The sequence below is a fragment of the Argentina silus genome (genome assembly GCF_951799395.1).
Source record: "Argentina silus genome assembly, chromosome: 9".
NCBI classification, from domain to species: Eukaryota; Metazoa; Chordata; class Actinopteri; order Argentiniformes; family Argentinidae; genus Argentina; species Argentina silus.
In genome coordinates, this window is record NC_139663.1 from 6,753,621 (window position 1) to 6,770,367 (window position 16,747).

The 16,747-nt window shown below is 46.1% G+C and overlaps 1 protein-coding gene across 1 annotated transcript in view; it reads left to right on the top strand.

Annotated features, from left to right (window-relative positions):
- col5a3a (collagen, type V, alpha 3a) overlaps positions 1-15,814 on the top strand; it is a 47,080-nt gene extending 31,266 nt beyond the window's left edge. The window contains exons 28-67 of the mRNA XM_083676462.1: positions 68-112; positions 354-407; positions 619-726; positions 895-948; positions 1,298-1,351; positions 1,502-1,546; positions 1,751-1,804; positions 2,051-2,095; positions 2,303-2,356; positions 2,529-2,582; positions 2,869-2,922; positions 3,037-3,144; positions 3,496-3,585; positions 3,829-3,882; positions 4,106-4,213; positions 4,478-4,585; positions 4,769-4,822; positions 5,146-5,199; positions 5,372-5,479; positions 5,722-5,775; positions 7,075-7,128; positions 8,240-8,293; positions 8,439-8,492; positions 8,597-8,704; positions 8,828-8,881; positions 9,031-9,084; positions 9,307-9,360; positions 9,618-9,671; positions 9,809-9,916; positions 10,211-10,264; positions 10,426-10,479; positions 10,579-10,686; positions 10,884-10,937; positions 11,069-11,104; positions 11,558-11,611; positions 11,739-12,036; positions 12,422-12,534; positions 12,701-12,769; positions 13,538-13,771; positions 14,008-15,814. Of these exons, the coding sequence (XP_083532588.1) occupies positions 68-112; positions 354-407; positions 619-726; positions 895-948; positions 1,298-1,351; positions 1,502-1,546; positions 1,751-1,804; positions 2,051-2,095; positions 2,303-2,356; positions 2,529-2,582; positions 2,869-2,922; positions 3,037-3,144; positions 3,496-3,585; positions 3,829-3,882; positions 4,106-4,213; positions 4,478-4,585; positions 4,769-4,822; positions 5,146-5,199; positions 5,372-5,479; positions 5,722-5,775; positions 7,075-7,128; positions 8,240-8,293; positions 8,439-8,492; positions 8,597-8,704; positions 8,828-8,881; positions 9,031-9,084; positions 9,307-9,360; positions 9,618-9,671; positions 9,809-9,916; positions 10,211-10,264; positions 10,426-10,479; positions 10,579-10,686; positions 10,884-10,937; positions 11,069-11,104; positions 11,558-11,611; positions 11,739-12,036; positions 12,422-12,534; positions 12,701-12,769; positions 13,538-13,771; positions 14,008-14,154 (3,174 nt within the window). The 3' untranslated portion in view covers positions 14,155-15,814. The remainder of the gene's footprint in view (positions 1-67; positions 113-353; positions 408-618; positions 727-894; positions 949-1,297; positions 1,352-1,501; positions 1,547-1,750; positions 1,805-2,050; positions 2,096-2,302; positions 2,357-2,528; positions 2,583-2,868; positions 2,923-3,036; positions 3,145-3,495; positions 3,586-3,828; positions 3,883-4,105; positions 4,214-4,477; positions 4,586-4,768; positions 4,823-5,145; positions 5,200-5,371; positions 5,480-5,721; positions 5,776-7,074; positions 7,129-8,239; positions 8,294-8,438; positions 8,493-8,596; positions 8,705-8,827; positions 8,882-9,030; positions 9,085-9,306; positions 9,361-9,617; positions 9,672-9,808; positions 9,917-10,210; positions 10,265-10,425; positions 10,480-10,578; positions 10,687-10,883; positions 10,938-11,068; positions 11,105-11,557; positions 11,612-11,738; positions 12,037-12,421; positions 12,535-12,700; positions 12,770-13,537; positions 13,772-14,007) is intronic.
- Positions 15,815-16,747: the final 933 nt, after the last annotated feature.

Below are 16,747 nucleotides of genomic sequence, written 5' to 3' on the forward strand. Positions count from 1 at the left end.
TTGTCTGCTTGAATGGTGCCTGATAGAGATTGCAACGGACTGATGCTGTGTTCTCCATCTCTCACAGGGAGCTGATGGAGTGAGAGGTCTGAAGGGGAGTAAAGGGGAGAAGGTGAGAAAAACGACATTTATTTGACTCTGAAACTGGAAGAAAAGAAGGGATTACTGACAGTACGATACCAGTTGTCATATGGTCGATACCGTAAAGCCTTCTGTGTTGATGGTTTGGTACAACATCACTCGTCATCGTGACGTGATAGAGCAGACACCTGCCAGATGGTAGGAGTGTGATTAATGAATCACAGGAAAAATTTAATTTAAGATATCACTCCACCCTTCTCTGTTCAACACAGGGTGAAGATGGCTTCCCCGGGTTCAAAGGTGACATGGGCATCAAGGGAGACAGGGTGAGAGTTCACTCATGCCAGACTAATGCCTCAGACTAGAGCAATGTCTCACTCTCAACAAAGATTATTAGGGAGCATGAGATGACCTAAGGATATTGTAGTCTGACTCTGTCTTCCCTCTCTCTCTCTCTCTCTCTCTCTCTCTGTCTCTTTCTGTGTGTGTGTGTGTGTGTGTGTGTGTGTGTGTGTGTGTGTGTGTGTGTGTGTGTAGGGTGATAATGGTTCTCCTGGGGGCCGAGGTGAGGATGGGCCAGAGGGGCCAAAGGGCCAGTCAGGACTCCTGGGAGAATCTGGAAGTCTTGGCACAGCTGGAGAGAAGGTACCTTAACAGTGTTCTGTATTCAGCATTCAATATGTGTTGTATGCTGTTATGAAGAGAGTTGTTAAGATACACTGTAGTGTTGTGTTCATGTATACTGTATTTGCATGCATGGTCAGGATTGTTTTTTGTTTTTTTCTGATGCATCTTCTCTCCCTCCCTCCCCAGGGTAAATTGGGTGTTCCAGGGTTGCCAGGTTACCCAGGAAGAGGAGGGCCTAAGGTGAGAAACAAGGATGAGCTATAATCAGAACTATAATGATTTGATAATGTATTCCCTTCACTTTTCTCAACTTTGGATGGATAAGATTTGTTTCGTTCTGCTCATTTATGTCAGATTATGAATAAAGGATGATAAATGGCTGATTAAAAAAGGTATTTTATTAATAGTTCATTAGCAACAACCATTAATTACAAAGCATTGATTAATGGTGTATTTAAGGCTGTGTTTGACTTATGGATTATATTTTGCTTAATTCAATACAGTGGTTAATTACTAGATAATTAAACTTTAGGGTTGATGAATGATTAATTAAAGGATGTAGGTGATTAACCACCGTTTTGATCTCCAGGGTACGCTGGGGTTCTCTGGTGCTGCTGGGGTGCTGGGCGAGAAAGGAAGAAGGGTGAGAACCAGATGTCAATATTGAACCATACTGTATGATTCTACTGTTAACGTCATGTGCTAAGCCGAGGGCTTGTTATGTGTTGTCAGTGATTGATGATACAGTATAACCCAGCGATGGATAGCTAACTTAAGGGCTTCTCTATCGCAGGGTCCATCTGGTCAAGCAGGTGCTGGGGGCCAGAGAGGTCCTAACGTGAGTATACTCCTCTGTTCTAACATCACAGAAGTCTATGTTATACTGCACCATTGAGCCTATTGTAAGATGATCAACCAGTTTGTCTCTGGTTGAACTTTTGACCCCATTTGCATCGTAGTAGCGTTCACTCATCACTTGTCATTCATCGTTCACCTGTGGATGAACAGTGTTGTCATATGGCTGATATTTGTGTTTCCACAGGGTGTCAGAGGGGGAAGAGGAGCAAGAGGACCTACAGGAAAGCCTGGAGACAAGGTGGGTTTAGGCTCGTGAACATCTGCCTCATCACAGTGAGAGAACAGGCACGGCTGTGACTGGAAAATTGAAGACACCGTTACAGCACAGTACAGCACATGCCATCTGGTGCAGTAGAAAAGTCTGCTGCTTTACTGATCTTACACTTGAAAGAACACCGTGAAAAAGATGATGATTACTGAAGTAGTGTGATAACTCTCTAGTTTTTATGTCACTTCCCACCCTCCTCCCATATCCACCTGCCAGGGCACTGCTGGACACGACGGCCCACCAGGATCAACTGGGGACAGGGTGAGATCAAGTGTCTGACATCTAACCTAATATAACACTCACAGAGGTGTTAAGCTATGATACGTCTGCTCAGATAAAGCCCCTTCATTGACACTGACTGATGATAATGCATGGGATAACCACTGATGTTGTACATATAGAAATAATCTCTGGTCTGACATGCACCATCTGTTATTGATTGTCTGTGTTGTTGGCTTAATCACACAGGGTCCCCAAGGGCCACAGGGAACCAACGGCGAGGCAGGACCCAAGGGCCCTAACGTAAGTGGAACATGGGCCAAACAAAAAACATATGCCCTCTTCATAAACAGATGCCCACTTAAACATTTTGTGTCACTCCCACAGTATATTGTGTCGGCACTATACTTGTTTATCTGTATGCACTTTGTGTTTGTGTCTACTACTCTTTTAAGAACAAAATGTTATTTTTCAGGGACCGGCAGGGAAAGACGGACTACCAGGTCATCCAGGCCAGCGAGGGGAGCCAGTGAGTTGAACTGACTTCATGCCTTTAAGACCCAGCAATGTTGTTGTTTTCTTTCTCTCCATCATCCAAATACTCCACAAACACTCTACATGACCCTAATACCACCATAACAAGCAAGTCGATAGCTGTTGCTTCAGTGCTGAATTATTGAAGTATTAGAGTACTGTACATTCTGAAGTCTACTCATCCCAATCCACAGGCCACCATTAAGTGCCTCTGTCATGTTGGCAGTTTCTCAGCACTTAGCTGTGGGTCACGGCCTCACTTTTCATGTTTCGTCCCTCAGGGCTTCCAAGGGAAGACTGGTGAACCTGGGCCTACAGGTGTGGTCGGACCTCAGGTGAGTCAGCCAATCAGGCGTTAGTGTTTTTATGACAAACATTTGGAATAATCCAAGGTTTTGATGAGAGCTGTGCAGAACCCAAACCATGTTGTGGTCTTTGGCACTTGTTAGGGTAAATCTGGTGAGACTGGGCCTAATGGCGATAGAGGACACCCAGGGTCCCCAGGACCCCCTGGAGAGCAGGGTTTACCTGGAGCAGCAGGCAAGGAGGGAACCAAGGTGGGTTGTCTTCATCATAATCCTCATCAGCATTCAGACTATAACCGTCTTCATCATAACCATCACATAGAGAACTACAGAGTCACACACAATCCTCCCAAGACTGCCTGGAAGAACTAAGCATTTCATCTCAAGGGTTCTTCCTGTATACCAGATTTCCTGATAAATAGTGGGTGAAAATTCTGAGCTTCAAATGATATACCTCAATGTGCTTCCTGTATTACTGCTCATAAAATATGAATGGGCCCTTGCCATGGCACTGCTGCACAGTGTGATTTATCACTGCATAAGGGCCTGCTGTCTTCTCTCGGTTCAAGTCCTATCTCATCCTGTGTGTTGTATGGTTTCCAGGGAGACCCAGGCCCGTTGGGAGTTGCAGGGAAGAGTGGTCCTGCTGGGCTACGGGGCTTCAGAGGGAGCAGGGGCAGCCCCGGAGCCATGGTAACACCCCTCACACCTTACCGCCCTTCATTCATATTGAATTTTGCAGTTCTATAATTCTACACAGGCACATTAGCATACCTTTTGAGGTTCAAGTAGAAACACTGGTCGTTCTTGAGTTGAGCTCACTGATTGGTCCTCCTCTGATGGCTGATGACTGTGAGACTAGTACCGATGGGTACTGATTGAACGTCCAGTGGCGAAGGCTCTGATTGGCTTACTCACTTATGTGTGTCTCTTTAGGGTCCAGGTGGACTGAAGGGAGGAGAGGGGCCGACTGGTGTTGCAGGAGCAGTCGTAAGTCTGATTTCATTCACTTTCATTATTTCATTTCCATTTCTTACCTTCTCTCTCTCCACCCCCATCCCAGTCCCTCATTAAAGTATGATGGCATATAGGATACAAGGACATATAGAGGGGGAAACTGTTTCCATGGAAATCATGACCAAAGAACTAAATCAAAGGCTGATCACATGACATCCTTACCTATCCTCTTCTCTGTTTCTCATCTTGTTACCAGGGAGCCACTGGGGAGAGGGGGCCTGCTGGAGCAGCTGGTGCTATTGGTCAGCCTGGTCGCTCTGGTGGGGTAGGGCCTGCTGGACCAATGGGAGAGAAGGGGGAGCCAGTAAGTGTCTAGTATATATTCTAGTTTGGTTTCTTAACACTGTCCATTTGTAATGTACCATCATCTCTCATCACTGGAAACTGTGTGTGTGTGTGTGTGTGTGTGTGTGTGTGTGTGTGTGTGTGTGTGTGTATATGAGTGCACGCGCATGCGTGTATCCATTTCTCTGCATTAACTATTAATCAACGTAGCCTGGTGTAATATGAGAATAATTACAGTGTAAGCAGTTGTTAGATTAATGATGTTTTCCCATCTGTTCCCCAGGGAGAGAAGGGCCCCATAGGGCCTGCTGGGCACGACGGGGAGCAGGGGCCTCTGGGACTGCCAGGCGCTGCTGGGCCAGCTGGCCCTCTGGGAGAGGACGGAGACAAGGTAATTACAATATGCTGTGTAGGTACCGTAGTACATACAGTACCGTGTCCTGTGTGCCGGGCAGCCCTGCCAGACTGTAATTCCAATACATCTTGATGTGTGTGTGTGTGTGTGTGTGTGTGTGTGTGTGTGTGTGTGTTTGTCTCTCTTCATATACCCAAACGTGTGTGTATGTGTCCACAGGGGGAGACCGGTGGACCAGGCCAGAAGGGCAGTAAAGGAGACAAAGGAGAATCTGTGAGTGTGAACCTAGAACGATAAGTCAACACACAACACCATGTATCAACATGCCACAGTGCTACTCTGCTGCACACGACAGCCCTCCCGACAGTCACTCCTTCTCACTATGGAGGAGAACGTACCACAAGACTAAATAAACGATTCATAATTGGTTTATAATTACGTTGCGTCCTGCTGTTTCTCCTCACAGTATGTTGCTAGTATACTGAGTCACTTTATGTACTGTATCATTGTAATCATTATCATCATTTTTTGTCTTTCCTGTCGTGCATCATTTCTAGTTTGACGCCTACTCTTTCTCTCTTTCTCTTACCCCCCAGGGCCCTTCAGGAGGTATAGGAATCCAAGGACCTGTTGGTCAGCCAGGGTTAACGGTAGGTTTATCCACACTACCTGAGTGTGAGAAAGTCAGAGGTTGTTTATGTGTGTGTGTGTGTGTGTGTGTGTGTGTGTGTGTGTGTGTGTGTGTGTGTGTGTGTGTGTGTGTGTATGTTGCGTGTACTGTACTAGTGTTCTGTACAGTGCTGACCAAGTTGTGGGTTGCAGGGTGTGGATGGTGAGTCAGGGCCTCGGGGTCAGCAGGGCATGTACGGGCCGAAGGGAGATGAAGGAGCCAGAGGTTATAAGGGTGCCACTGGGCCCACTGGACTACAGGTGAGGAGACCCACCCACCCACAGACTGACTGTACCCTATCTCTATCTCCTGCTCATCTCTGATACTAAGTCTGTATCTCTATCTCCTGCTCATCTCTGATACTAAGTCTGTATCTCTATCTCCTGCTCATCTCTGATACTAAGCCTGTATCTCTACTCCTATTCATGTCTGATGCTAAGGCGGTAGCTCTATTTCTATTCATGTCCTGTTGCTATGTCCCTAACCAGCTCTACCTTTACAGGGAATGCCAGGACTCCCAGGAGAGAAGGGAGAGAGCGGTCACGTTGGCTTGATGGTGAGAGTACTTTACATACCATCAACACATCACCATTCTGCTCTGTGTGTGTTATGACGGTCCTATTGACAAGTTGTCTACTTGACGACATCAAAGGTAACATCAAAGATGTAAATAGAAAACCTGCGTTCTAAATTCTGTGATGGACGTAAAACGTATCGAGCGGCTGGAGCGTGGCAGGTTGGACAGGGGAGGCAGAGTGATGCAAGGGGGGGGGGGGACTGTTTGTGTGTAAGGAGCTCTTCTGAGGAGAGAGAGAGAGAGAGAGTGACAGGGAGGAAGGTAGTGGAGCGAACGAGAGCGAGAGGGAGGACGAGGGTTTGGTTCTGAGGAGGAAGCGACGTGACAGCTGCTAATCAGATTAGCCTGAGCCTTGGCTGCCTAATGAGCATCCTCCTTTTGTGACAGTCATTTCGGAACGCCATCAACCATGAACGCAAACTAAACAAGATTCTCTACAGCCCCTCTCTTCTCCTCTCATCTCACTGCCAGATTAGGGAGAAAAAGCGTAAAAACAGAACAAAAAACAAAAGACAGAACAAGGGAAAGAAAGAGAGAGAGAGAGAGAGAGAGCTCAATGTGAAAGCCTCATCCATGTGTGAATGCCGTGGATCATAGGATTCCAGCTTCTAATGCTGAAGTATCTCCAGCTCTGTCTGTCTGTCTGTCTGTCTGTCTGTCTGTCTGTCTGTCTGTCTGTCTGTCTGTCTCTCTCTCTCTCTCTGTCTGTCTGTCTGTCTGTATGTCTGTCTTAGTGTACAGGACTGTGTCTAACTGCAGTGGGCTTTCACCAGTGTGTTGGTAGAGCTCAGCTCCATTGGCTGACTAGGACCAGAACTGAGCACAGTTAGGATTAATTCCTCATTGTCCATCCTAAGGAGAACAGGGGATGGATGCATCATTTTCACTGTAGCATGGAGAATGTGTTCTCCTACAGGACTAGAGGGTCCTCATTAGGAGCTGAGAAAGAGAGAGAGAGAGAGAGAGAGAGAGAGAGAGAGAGAGAGAGAGAGAGAGAGAGAGACAGACAGACAGAGGATCACATCGAGGATAATGGCCTGTCCTGAGTGTCTTCATCATGTCATGTGTGATAATGGTCATAGAGACTGGGGGATGTTATATGAGGCCCCTAGTGGCTTGATAACTAATGCTCACTGAAGCAGGCGCTAGTGTCACAGACTAGTCCTATGGGATAGTATGTATTTGTGTGTGTGCTTGCAAAAATACATTGTCTGAGTTATAATTGGCTCATCTTCATACATAATAAAAAGGCAATTGTTTTGGTTCTTCTCTCCTCAGGGCCCCCCAGGACAGCACGGACCGAGAGGCCCTCAGGGCTCCATCGGTGGAGAGGTAAAGTTTTAAACATTTATAAGCATCAATCAATCAATCAAATATATTTGTATAGCGCTTTTTACAGAGACGATTGTGTCAAAGTGCTTTACAACATGAACAATACAAACAATATAGACAATAAATACAAACACCAAACCATAGATATTTGTGTTAGTAAAGACTATTAAACAATACAGTAAAGTACCACAGACTTCTGCAGAACACACGAAACTTAGCACCCTGCTGATACTGTACATCCAAAAGTGTTTTTATTTCATTTATTCATTCCCACCCTCCTCCACCTCTATCTTCTCCACCTACTGTACCCTGCTTCCTCTCCAAGACCCTCTGCTGCTTTTGAGATTTGAATTATTAAGTAGTATTCAAATATAATCCCTCAGAGAGAGTTATATTTACCACTCTATGAATCATTAAGGAGTATTAGACTATCATCCCTGAGAGAGAGAGTTATATTTACCTCTATTAATGGCTACCTCTCAACATCTCACACCAGTGAATTATTAACCACAGAGCACCAGAGACAGACTCAGCGATTCACCATGGAAATAGAGGGCTAGGGGAGATGGAGGGATCCATAAATGGATTGATACACTGGAGTGAGAGTTAGATGGAGATATGGAGAGAGAGAGACTTTAGGTTGATAGAGATGGAAGAGAGGAGAGATGAATGCAGGGTCCTAGTAGGGTCCCCACTCACACTCTCCATTTTGTGCACTCTACCAAAAAAAAAGATGCTTTCAATTTCTCACTCCTCTTGAGACACCCAGCACACTTCCATATTCAAACAGAGCCACAGAGAGAGAGAAAGATGCATGCACTCTCAAACACAGAGAGACAACATACTCTGCTACTCAGATAGCATCAACATTAAAGGCTTCCACACACAGACACTCAGTATCTCTTCTCATATGAAGTGTCATTGTGCAGCTGCAATTTTAGCACTTAGTAAATGCATCACAGTCATACTGTGAATGCGATTGCTGGTAGTAAAACACAAATCCCCTGAACCCAGTAAAACCTTCACAGTAAGTACAATACAGTAAAGACTGTATGTCAGTCCTCCTAGATCACGCTGTTTTTATTCAACATGTTCTCTCCTGGTTTAACAGGGTCCATCTGGAATGACTGGTGGAGTTGGTCAGCCTGGAATCGTTGGAGAGAAGGTGAGGGACTGTTCCAACTCCAGAAGAACATGTGTGTGTCTGTGTCTGTGTGTGTCTGTATACTGGTGTTTGTTTGTGGATGTGTGTACAGTTAGTGTGTTGGTACTGTATCTCACTGCCTGAGGAATTCTCTCTTTTCTCCCAGGGTGAAGATGGAGAGTCTGGGGACCCAGGGCCAGTAGGAGACACTGGCAGCGCTGTGAGTCTGTCTTTCTCTATCCCTCTCCTCTCTTCCTTTTCTCCTCTCTGCCGCATTAACTACCTTCCCCCTTAACTAACCCTGCTCTTGTCCTGTGAGCCCAGGGTGGTAAAGGAGACCTGGGGGAGAAGGGTGACTCTGGCTCCCCCGGGGCTGCAGGCCCGGCAGGAGTCAGAGGAATACCAGGAGAGGACGGATCCAAAGGAAACCCTGTGAGTCTGTTCTCTATATGTAGGGCACACCACTCAGCCTCTGGGCCTTGAGCTGATGTCACATCAAATGGTGGTGGTGATAGTGCCTCTGCAGTAATGCTAACCACTAGCTGTTTTCCATAGGGTCCTATTGGATTCCCAGGAGACTCTGGACCCCCAGGAGAAGCAGGCATCAATGTAAGTATCCATAGTACCACTCTGTATTTTTTGTTCATATTGACTCAAGTACACTAAAGATTACTATGTAATAGATTACAGATTAGATTAGAGATTACATCTGAACAGTACCTGCCACTGCTCTAATGGCCTTTCTGTGGTTGTCACAGGGAGTCGATGGTGGACCAGGTGCAAAGGGAGATAATGGCGACCCTGGGAAAGCGGTAAGGACAGTCAAAGTCTCTGTTTTCATTTATAGTATGCTGCAGATGCTCAGATGGATACAAAAAATATATCAATAATATTGTCTGTTCTTGTTCTTTGCCACACACCGAGAGGCTTTACTTATTCATCCGTGATGCTGTGGTGCTTTCTTCAATGTATCTTTGTGACTCTGTGACTCTGTGACTGTGTTTCACTTTGACCCTTTGTTCTGTTCTCATCAGGGTCCCCCAGGAGCCTCTGGAGAACCGGGCCCTGCAGGACCCCCAGGGCGCAGGGTGAGTATGCGTGTGTGTGTGTGTGTGTGTGTGTGTGTGTGTGTGTGTGTGTGTGTGTGTGTGTGTGTGTGTGTGTGTGTGTGTTATCTTTGTATTCACGTTAGTGTGTATTTGCACTAGACTCCAATATCTTGAGGGATCTTACAGTATTGACCTCTATTTGTGTGAGCTGAAGAAAAGCTGTACAATACATTCAGAACCATTGTCCCTAACAGCTGAAACCCTGTCCTAATGATCCCCTCTCTCTTTTACTCCAGGGTCACATGGGAGCTGGAGGAAAAGAAGGGAAACAAGGAATGAAGGGAGGGAAGGTGAGAATATGTGGATCAACATTGTACAGTACAACATTGCATTGAATTACAGTACACCACATGCAGTATCTCAGTGTCATGTCTCTTACTGTACACTACCATTGTCTTACCCACCCTGCCTCTCTGTCCTCCTCCAGGGTGCCACTGGCTCTGAGGGACTGGTGGGGAAGACCGGGCCTGTGGGGCCTCAGGGTCACCCAGGGAAGCCTGGCCCAGAGGGCCTCAGAGGGATCCCAGGGCCTGCGGTCAGTCCTCACTCTAATCTGAACATCCATCTATGGGTAGACTGGGTCTGGATGATCGACTGATCACTCTGTCTCTGGTTTACTATCTATGAACAGTTTGGGGTTCGTCTCCATTTGATCTCAGAGGGAGGGTCAGGAGCATGTCACACAGTATGATCTTCTATAACCCCAGTCATTGGTTGGAGATGTTAGAGGGACATGTTTACAGCATAGAATTAGAGGTTCTATTTCTATGGAACAGGAGCTGCAGCTACAAACACTGACAACGGTATGTTTACTGTGTTTCCTCTCCAGGGTGAGCAAGGGTTAAACGGCCCTCCAGGGCAGACAGGACCTCCTGGACCCATGGTACGACCCCTACATTCATCACTTAACACATATCTACTGTACTTGGACATGTACAGATGGAAACACATGATGGATATTTTACCCCTGTGTAACCATTGTAATGGGGAACTGTGTGATGTAAATGTATATGTGACCATGCCTGACCCTCGTGTTGTTCACAGGGACCCCCAGGATTGCTAGGATTAAAAGGAGACCCTGGCAGGAAGGGAGATAAAGTGAGTCACATCAAACCTGCCCATGCATTAGCTCGGATATGAATTGAATTAGCCATAAACAAAGCTGTTGTGGTGTTAATCCCCTCTCTCTCCCTGCAGGGTCATGGTGGGCTGATCGGTCTCATTGGGCCCCCAGGAGAGATAGGCGAGAAGGGAGACCGAGGCCTGCCAGGAAACCAGGGCTCACACGGAACCAAAGGAGACAGGGTAATTACAGCCTTCTCGTTGGATAATAATACAGGAGAAACAGAAAATCAGATAAGATCACCTGTGGTATGAGAAGAGACAGTATGTTTAAGATGTCTAAGTTGTCATGATCAGACAGCATGTTTAAGGTGATTAAGCTGTCATGAACAGACAGTATGTTTAAGGTGTCATGATAATGACTGTATTATTATTTCTAGGGTTTGGGTGGCTTCCCTGGTCCCACCGGCCCCCCAGGACCACCTGGACTGTCTGTAAGTACCCCCGCATCTCTCTATATAGTGGTCTACTTTGCCACCTCTCACCGATCTTGTTTCAGAATGTGTTGTCAGCCTGTTAGTTTTCTTTTCCACACCATATCACTCTCCCTCTCTCTCCCGCTCAGGGTGCAATTGGTCAGAGAGGATCGAAGGGCGACACGGTGAGTCCAGTAATCTCACTGATCTCCACATTGTCATTCCTGTCCTTACACGCTAGCCCGAGCTAGCAGCTGGTGGGAGCATATGCTGTGGGATGAGTTAGCGTGTTGGCGTGAAATTGAACATCCTTAAAAAAAAAAAAAACATAATGTTTACTGTGTGTTTTTATGTCTGTTGAGCTAAAAGCATATCATACAGCTAGGCTTTTTTCTTAGTGTTTTCCGGTGGGTACACTTTAATAGGATTTAAAGCTGGTGTCTGATGTTATGAAAACTGCCATAGTGTGTCTTGAGAGCCACGGCTTTGACCAAAGACTGCTGATGCACATAGCTGGATAATCCCATAAAGCATAAACCATATTTGGCGGGATAAAGGGGGATTTGGCAAACTGTTTTGAGAGTCGCTCCAGGTGAAGGCATGATTGACACACAGCTTTGTCGTCCTCCTTTCTTCAGGGCGGCGTCGGTCCCCAAGGAGACACTGGACTCGCCGGCCCCCCTGGAGACCCTGTAAGTCACCACACCTCCACACCTCTCCTTCCTAATCCCTCTCTTTATCCCTTGATTCCTCCATCCATCTCTCCTTTCCCCCTGTCTGTTTCCTGATCTCTGGTCCACCTCTATTCTGTCCCTCCAGGGCCTTCCTGCCACCATGATCCAGCCTCTGCCCATGCGAGAGGGCAGGAGGAAGAGGAAGAGGCACTTAGAGCAGGCTGGAGGTGGTGCTGCTCCCATGGCAGAGAAGGAGCTGGAGCAGGAAGAGCTCCTGCAGGGAGACCAGCCTCTGGAGGATGCAGACGGGATGGAGGAGGTCTACGCCTCCCTCACCTCCATGAAGACAGAGGTGGAGCTGATGAGGAAGCCTATGGGCACGTTTGAGAGCCCTGCCCGCACCTGCAAGGAGCTCATGATGATCCAGCCCGACCACAAAGATGGTCAGTAGATAACCTCAGGAGCATTATCATTATACCCCTGGCATGTGCCCCTATCAGTCTAGAGGTCATATCAGCATTGGTATTCATATGTCTATATGTACAGTTTATTTTTTTTGCCACCCGATTGTCCTTGAGCCATTATTTCTTATTCTACCATATTGCATCATTGTAATGCTTGGAACAGCATGAGGATTGGTATCATACACGTTGGAATGGAATGAGGAATGGTATCCCATGCATTGCAATAAGCACATCCTCCCGATTTCTACCTCCACCAGCCTCCCCTGAACTACAATATCACCATATCATATGATAGATGTTCCTGCTGTAACATATTCTCTATGACTTCCCCTCCACTGATATCTTCTATCCCTTGTCCCCTCAGGTGACTTCTGGATCGACCCTAACCAGGGCTGTCACAGGGACTCCATCAAGGTCTATTGCAACTTCACCGCTGAGGGGGAGACCTGTCTCTACCCTGACAAAAGGATTGAAACAGTGAGTCTCAAACCCTCCTGCTTCCATCTCACATAAGCCTCTACACACACCGTTCAGGACGGTATATCTTCTGCCCTCAGACCTAGTTCCTCCCCAGAGCCCAGGGTCCAGCTCTGATGTCTGTGTAAGGTTTTATAACATCTTTCTTCTCTCCCCCCCTGAACAGGTGAAGCTAGCCGCCTGGAACAAGGAGAAGCCAGGAAGCTGGTACAGCCAGTACAGGAAAGGCAAACAGGTATTGGTCCTATATGCAGTATAAACCTATTATTGGATCATTTCCTGTCTTTCATCTCAAGGGCCTTGCAATCTAACTGAGTGTGCTTGAAATATTCATTTATATGATTGAGCAGTGTGTGTGTGTGTGTGTGTGTGTGTATGCATACATGTGCGTACATGTGTATCTGTATGTGCAATTAACACACAATTGAACACACAGTGTAATTGAGCTTTAATGTACTGCACTTGCTTATGTTCAGAGAGCGGTTGGGTTATTCTGCCTGTGGTAGTGTTGACTCACACAGAGCTGTATAGGACAATCAGCTCAGCACGTTCTGAGCACTGCCCTTTTATGTACACCTCATCAGACATTATTTAACATAGCGGGAAAATCACAGCTGCACAATGCTTCTCACTCGCTCTCTCACACTGTGCCTCTTGTCTTATTTTCTTTCTCTCTCTCTCTCTCTCTCTCTCTCTCTCTCTCTCTCTTTCTGTCGCTCTCTTATCCTCCCTCTCTAGGTGAATTACAGTAACCTCTTCCATCCTCCTCGTACATTTATTCATGAAACATTGGGTAGCGCATTTTCTAACCAAGGGAGACGGTTCATAGAAAATTGAATTGGTCTTCTAAGCTGCTCTCTGTGGCTGCAATTGTCTCAGTCAGGTTTTGTCACCCAGCCTCACTGCAGTTTGTACAAGAGAGGAATTGTGCGAGGGAGAGGCCATCTGATATGTGCTTACAATGTGTTATTGAGCCCCATCTCTCTCCCCATCTCTGGCCCAGTTCTCCTACAGTGACTCTGATGGGAACCCCGTGCACGTGGTCCAGCTCACCTTCCTCAAGCTCCTGAGTGCCACCGCCAAACAGACCTTCACCTACTCCTGCCAGAACTCTGCCGGTTGGTTCGACAGCGCCGCCCGCAGCCACAAGAACGCGCTGCGCTTCCGGGGCAGTAACGACGAGGAGATGACCCAGGCCAAGAGCCCCTTCATCCAGGCACTTCACGACGGATGCATGGTGGGTGCCAGGGATGGGGACTGGTCCAGAAAGGAATTAGCCTTATTGAAGTTAACGTGTTTACTAATGTTGTTAGTTACCATTGTCAATTGCTGTTTGATTCAATAAGACATTGCGGCTGGTATCAATCAGATCAGCTCCTCACATCTGAATGTGATTTAGACCTCAGTTCAACTGAAAGCTAGCAGACCCAGACAGTGGATGCCTAACTACTGTATGTTGTTTCTCTCCTGTAGTTCCGGAAGGGTCTGGAGAGGACAGTCATAGAGATCGACTCCCCCAGAGCAGAACTTCTTCCCATCATGGATGTGGCCACTTCAGACTTTGGAAACGGCAACCAAAAGTTTGGCTTCCAAGTTGGACCTGTATGTTTCAATGGTTAACACTGTGGTAAACACAGAGGAATGACCTGCCTAGCACCATCACAAATGAAAGAAACTGGACTACATTGTTTTGCCACAAGCAATATTTATTATATATGTTCGTATATGTGGTGGGTTTGTGGTGTATTTCATAAGACTCTCAAACAGCCAATGGGATGCAAGGTTCCATGCTTTCATGACAATAAGGACAATAGTAATGACGCAAGGCGGGAGGAACGAAGCACAGTTATCAAAGGGAAATCTTCCAGTTAGATCTATTTAATTTGTAGTGCTATTTTTGGTTTCTTCTTTCCTTCCCTCACCTTTTGAGCGTGCTGTACTTCGATCCACTAGAAGTAGAGGTCTGCTCCACTCGACCATGACCCAATTAAAAAGATGGACGTATCCCTCACATTCAGGATGGGGCTGGTCTGTCATCTGTGGTATGGGTCAGTTGAGTGGCACTTTTATGACTTGTAATGCAAATTCGCTGGATGAGGGATTATCATGAGAGTGGAGTGGAATTAGCAGGAGGCACTGTTAACTCATTTGCATGCTACGATTGCAGTATGATGACAACAGCTCAGCTATGTGGTTAACTGGTGTAGCATGTTAATTCTGGACTAGTGTATTTCATTTTCAGACATTCCTTGTATAGAAAAGATAGCTTTTCTTACCCATCATCTGCAGTTTACTCACTGAATGGCCTTTATTATCACACAATACATGTTCCTACTAGTTATTGAGCCCAACAGTTACTTGAATGGAGAAGGTTGTTTTCTTTATTTGACTGGTTTCCTCTGCAGGCCTGACAATATGCCTTTTCAGACTTCCATTTGTGTCAGTTGAGCATCCATTTCTATCATGGTGTACTCTACTCACATATGCCAGGCTTGAATTAGGCAGTTTCAGGGCAAGGATGAGTTTCAGAGCATGTTGTTCTTTTGGGGATAAAACAATGTCTTCTCTTGCCCTCATAGTGGTCTGTTACTTCAAGGAACATTTTGCATAATTTCTTTTCTCCACATTTTTTAAGTAACTACATTACCCAGTGTCTTATTCTCCACCTCAGTCATGTATTGTGTTTTCTTTTGTGTTTGTATGCCTTCTGCTTTTTGTTTATATGTTGTAATTTTGATGATTTGTTGTAATGTGTTACTGTATGCTCTTCAGTGGTGCTAAATAATGTGTTTGGTTTTTTTGTGTCACTTTTGTTTGTGAGTCTCTGGAGGCAGGATGAGGGAGACAGGAGGGAGAGAGTTATTGGTGCTTCAACATCAGTGCATGCTGGGTAAGGGATGATCTCAGAGCCAGGGAGTTTGTTGTGCACACACAAACCTGCGAGTGGTACTTTAGCTTAGGGGAAAATCTCAGATATTTTAGCTTTAAAAATCCACAGGCAACCATTTTCCTAACATTGCCTTTACAGTAGACTCCTGCTCCCAACCTGTATGCATGTACAGTATCTGTGCAATTCAACACCCAACTTCACTTTCTTTTAGTATTTAAACAATTCAGTAAATACATTAACTGCTCATCCCCAGCCCCATCCTGCCATTGCCTGTGTATAGTGTCTGTTGTACTAATTTTATATACTGTACAGTTATTCTAAGAAGTAATAATCTGTTGCCTGAATGAAAACAAATGTATTTGTGAAAAGTGATGAGCGAATAAAAAAAAAAAAAAAAAAGAAGAAGCCCTCTATTAACAGTAGCTGTGTCTCAGAGCCAGGGATATCTCAGAGCCAGGGATATCTCAGAGCCAGGGACATCTCAGAGCCAGGGACATCTCAGAGCCAGGGACGTCTCAGAGCCAGGGATGTCTCAGAGCCAGGGATGTCTCAGAGCCAGGGACATCTCAGAGAGCAGCGCCATCTGACATGTCCACTCTGACTATAATAGACAAACAAGCATCTTCATTACCTGCAGTTCTGCAACATTCACTCACCGCAATCAACATCCCCACACAGCAGATGTAATCAGCTCTGATTCGCTCCCCAGTTCATTTATTTCAATTAGCTTGTGTTGCATTCCTCAAGAGAGAAGCAGGGAGAGAGGAGACGCCGGGTGAGGAAGGGGGAGGAGAGCTGTAATGAAATTGTTGAGGAGAAGGAACTCAGCCACTGAGATTTGGCCTGTTCTCTGGAGATGCAGTGAGGTGTGTGTGAGAGCGATGCAGTGTTAGGGAGAGGATCCACACAGACTCCTCCAAGTGTTTGGCTGTTGCTTTGTTACTCCCTCGTTTTCTGGTTATGTGTGTAAAATCGTGAAATATCTCTCTTATGCTCTCTCGCACATTTCACATATTCTCTCTCTCTCTCTCTCTCTCTCTCACACACACACACACACACACACACACACACACACACACACACAAACACATTCTCTCTCACATCAAAGGACAAGGCTACTAGTCCCCTATGGGGACTATTCCTCAAGGTTAGCGTCAATGGTAGAATAAAGGTTACAGTATATTTTTCTCCTTTCTGCTCTTTTCAACTCAATTGAATTTCAACCACAGTGTAAGCTCTTGGCCAGGAAAGGTCATCCGTCGCTGCTGCCTCAGAATAATGATCAAGCAAAAGTGCATCATGACTGTCGATCGTCTCATCGTG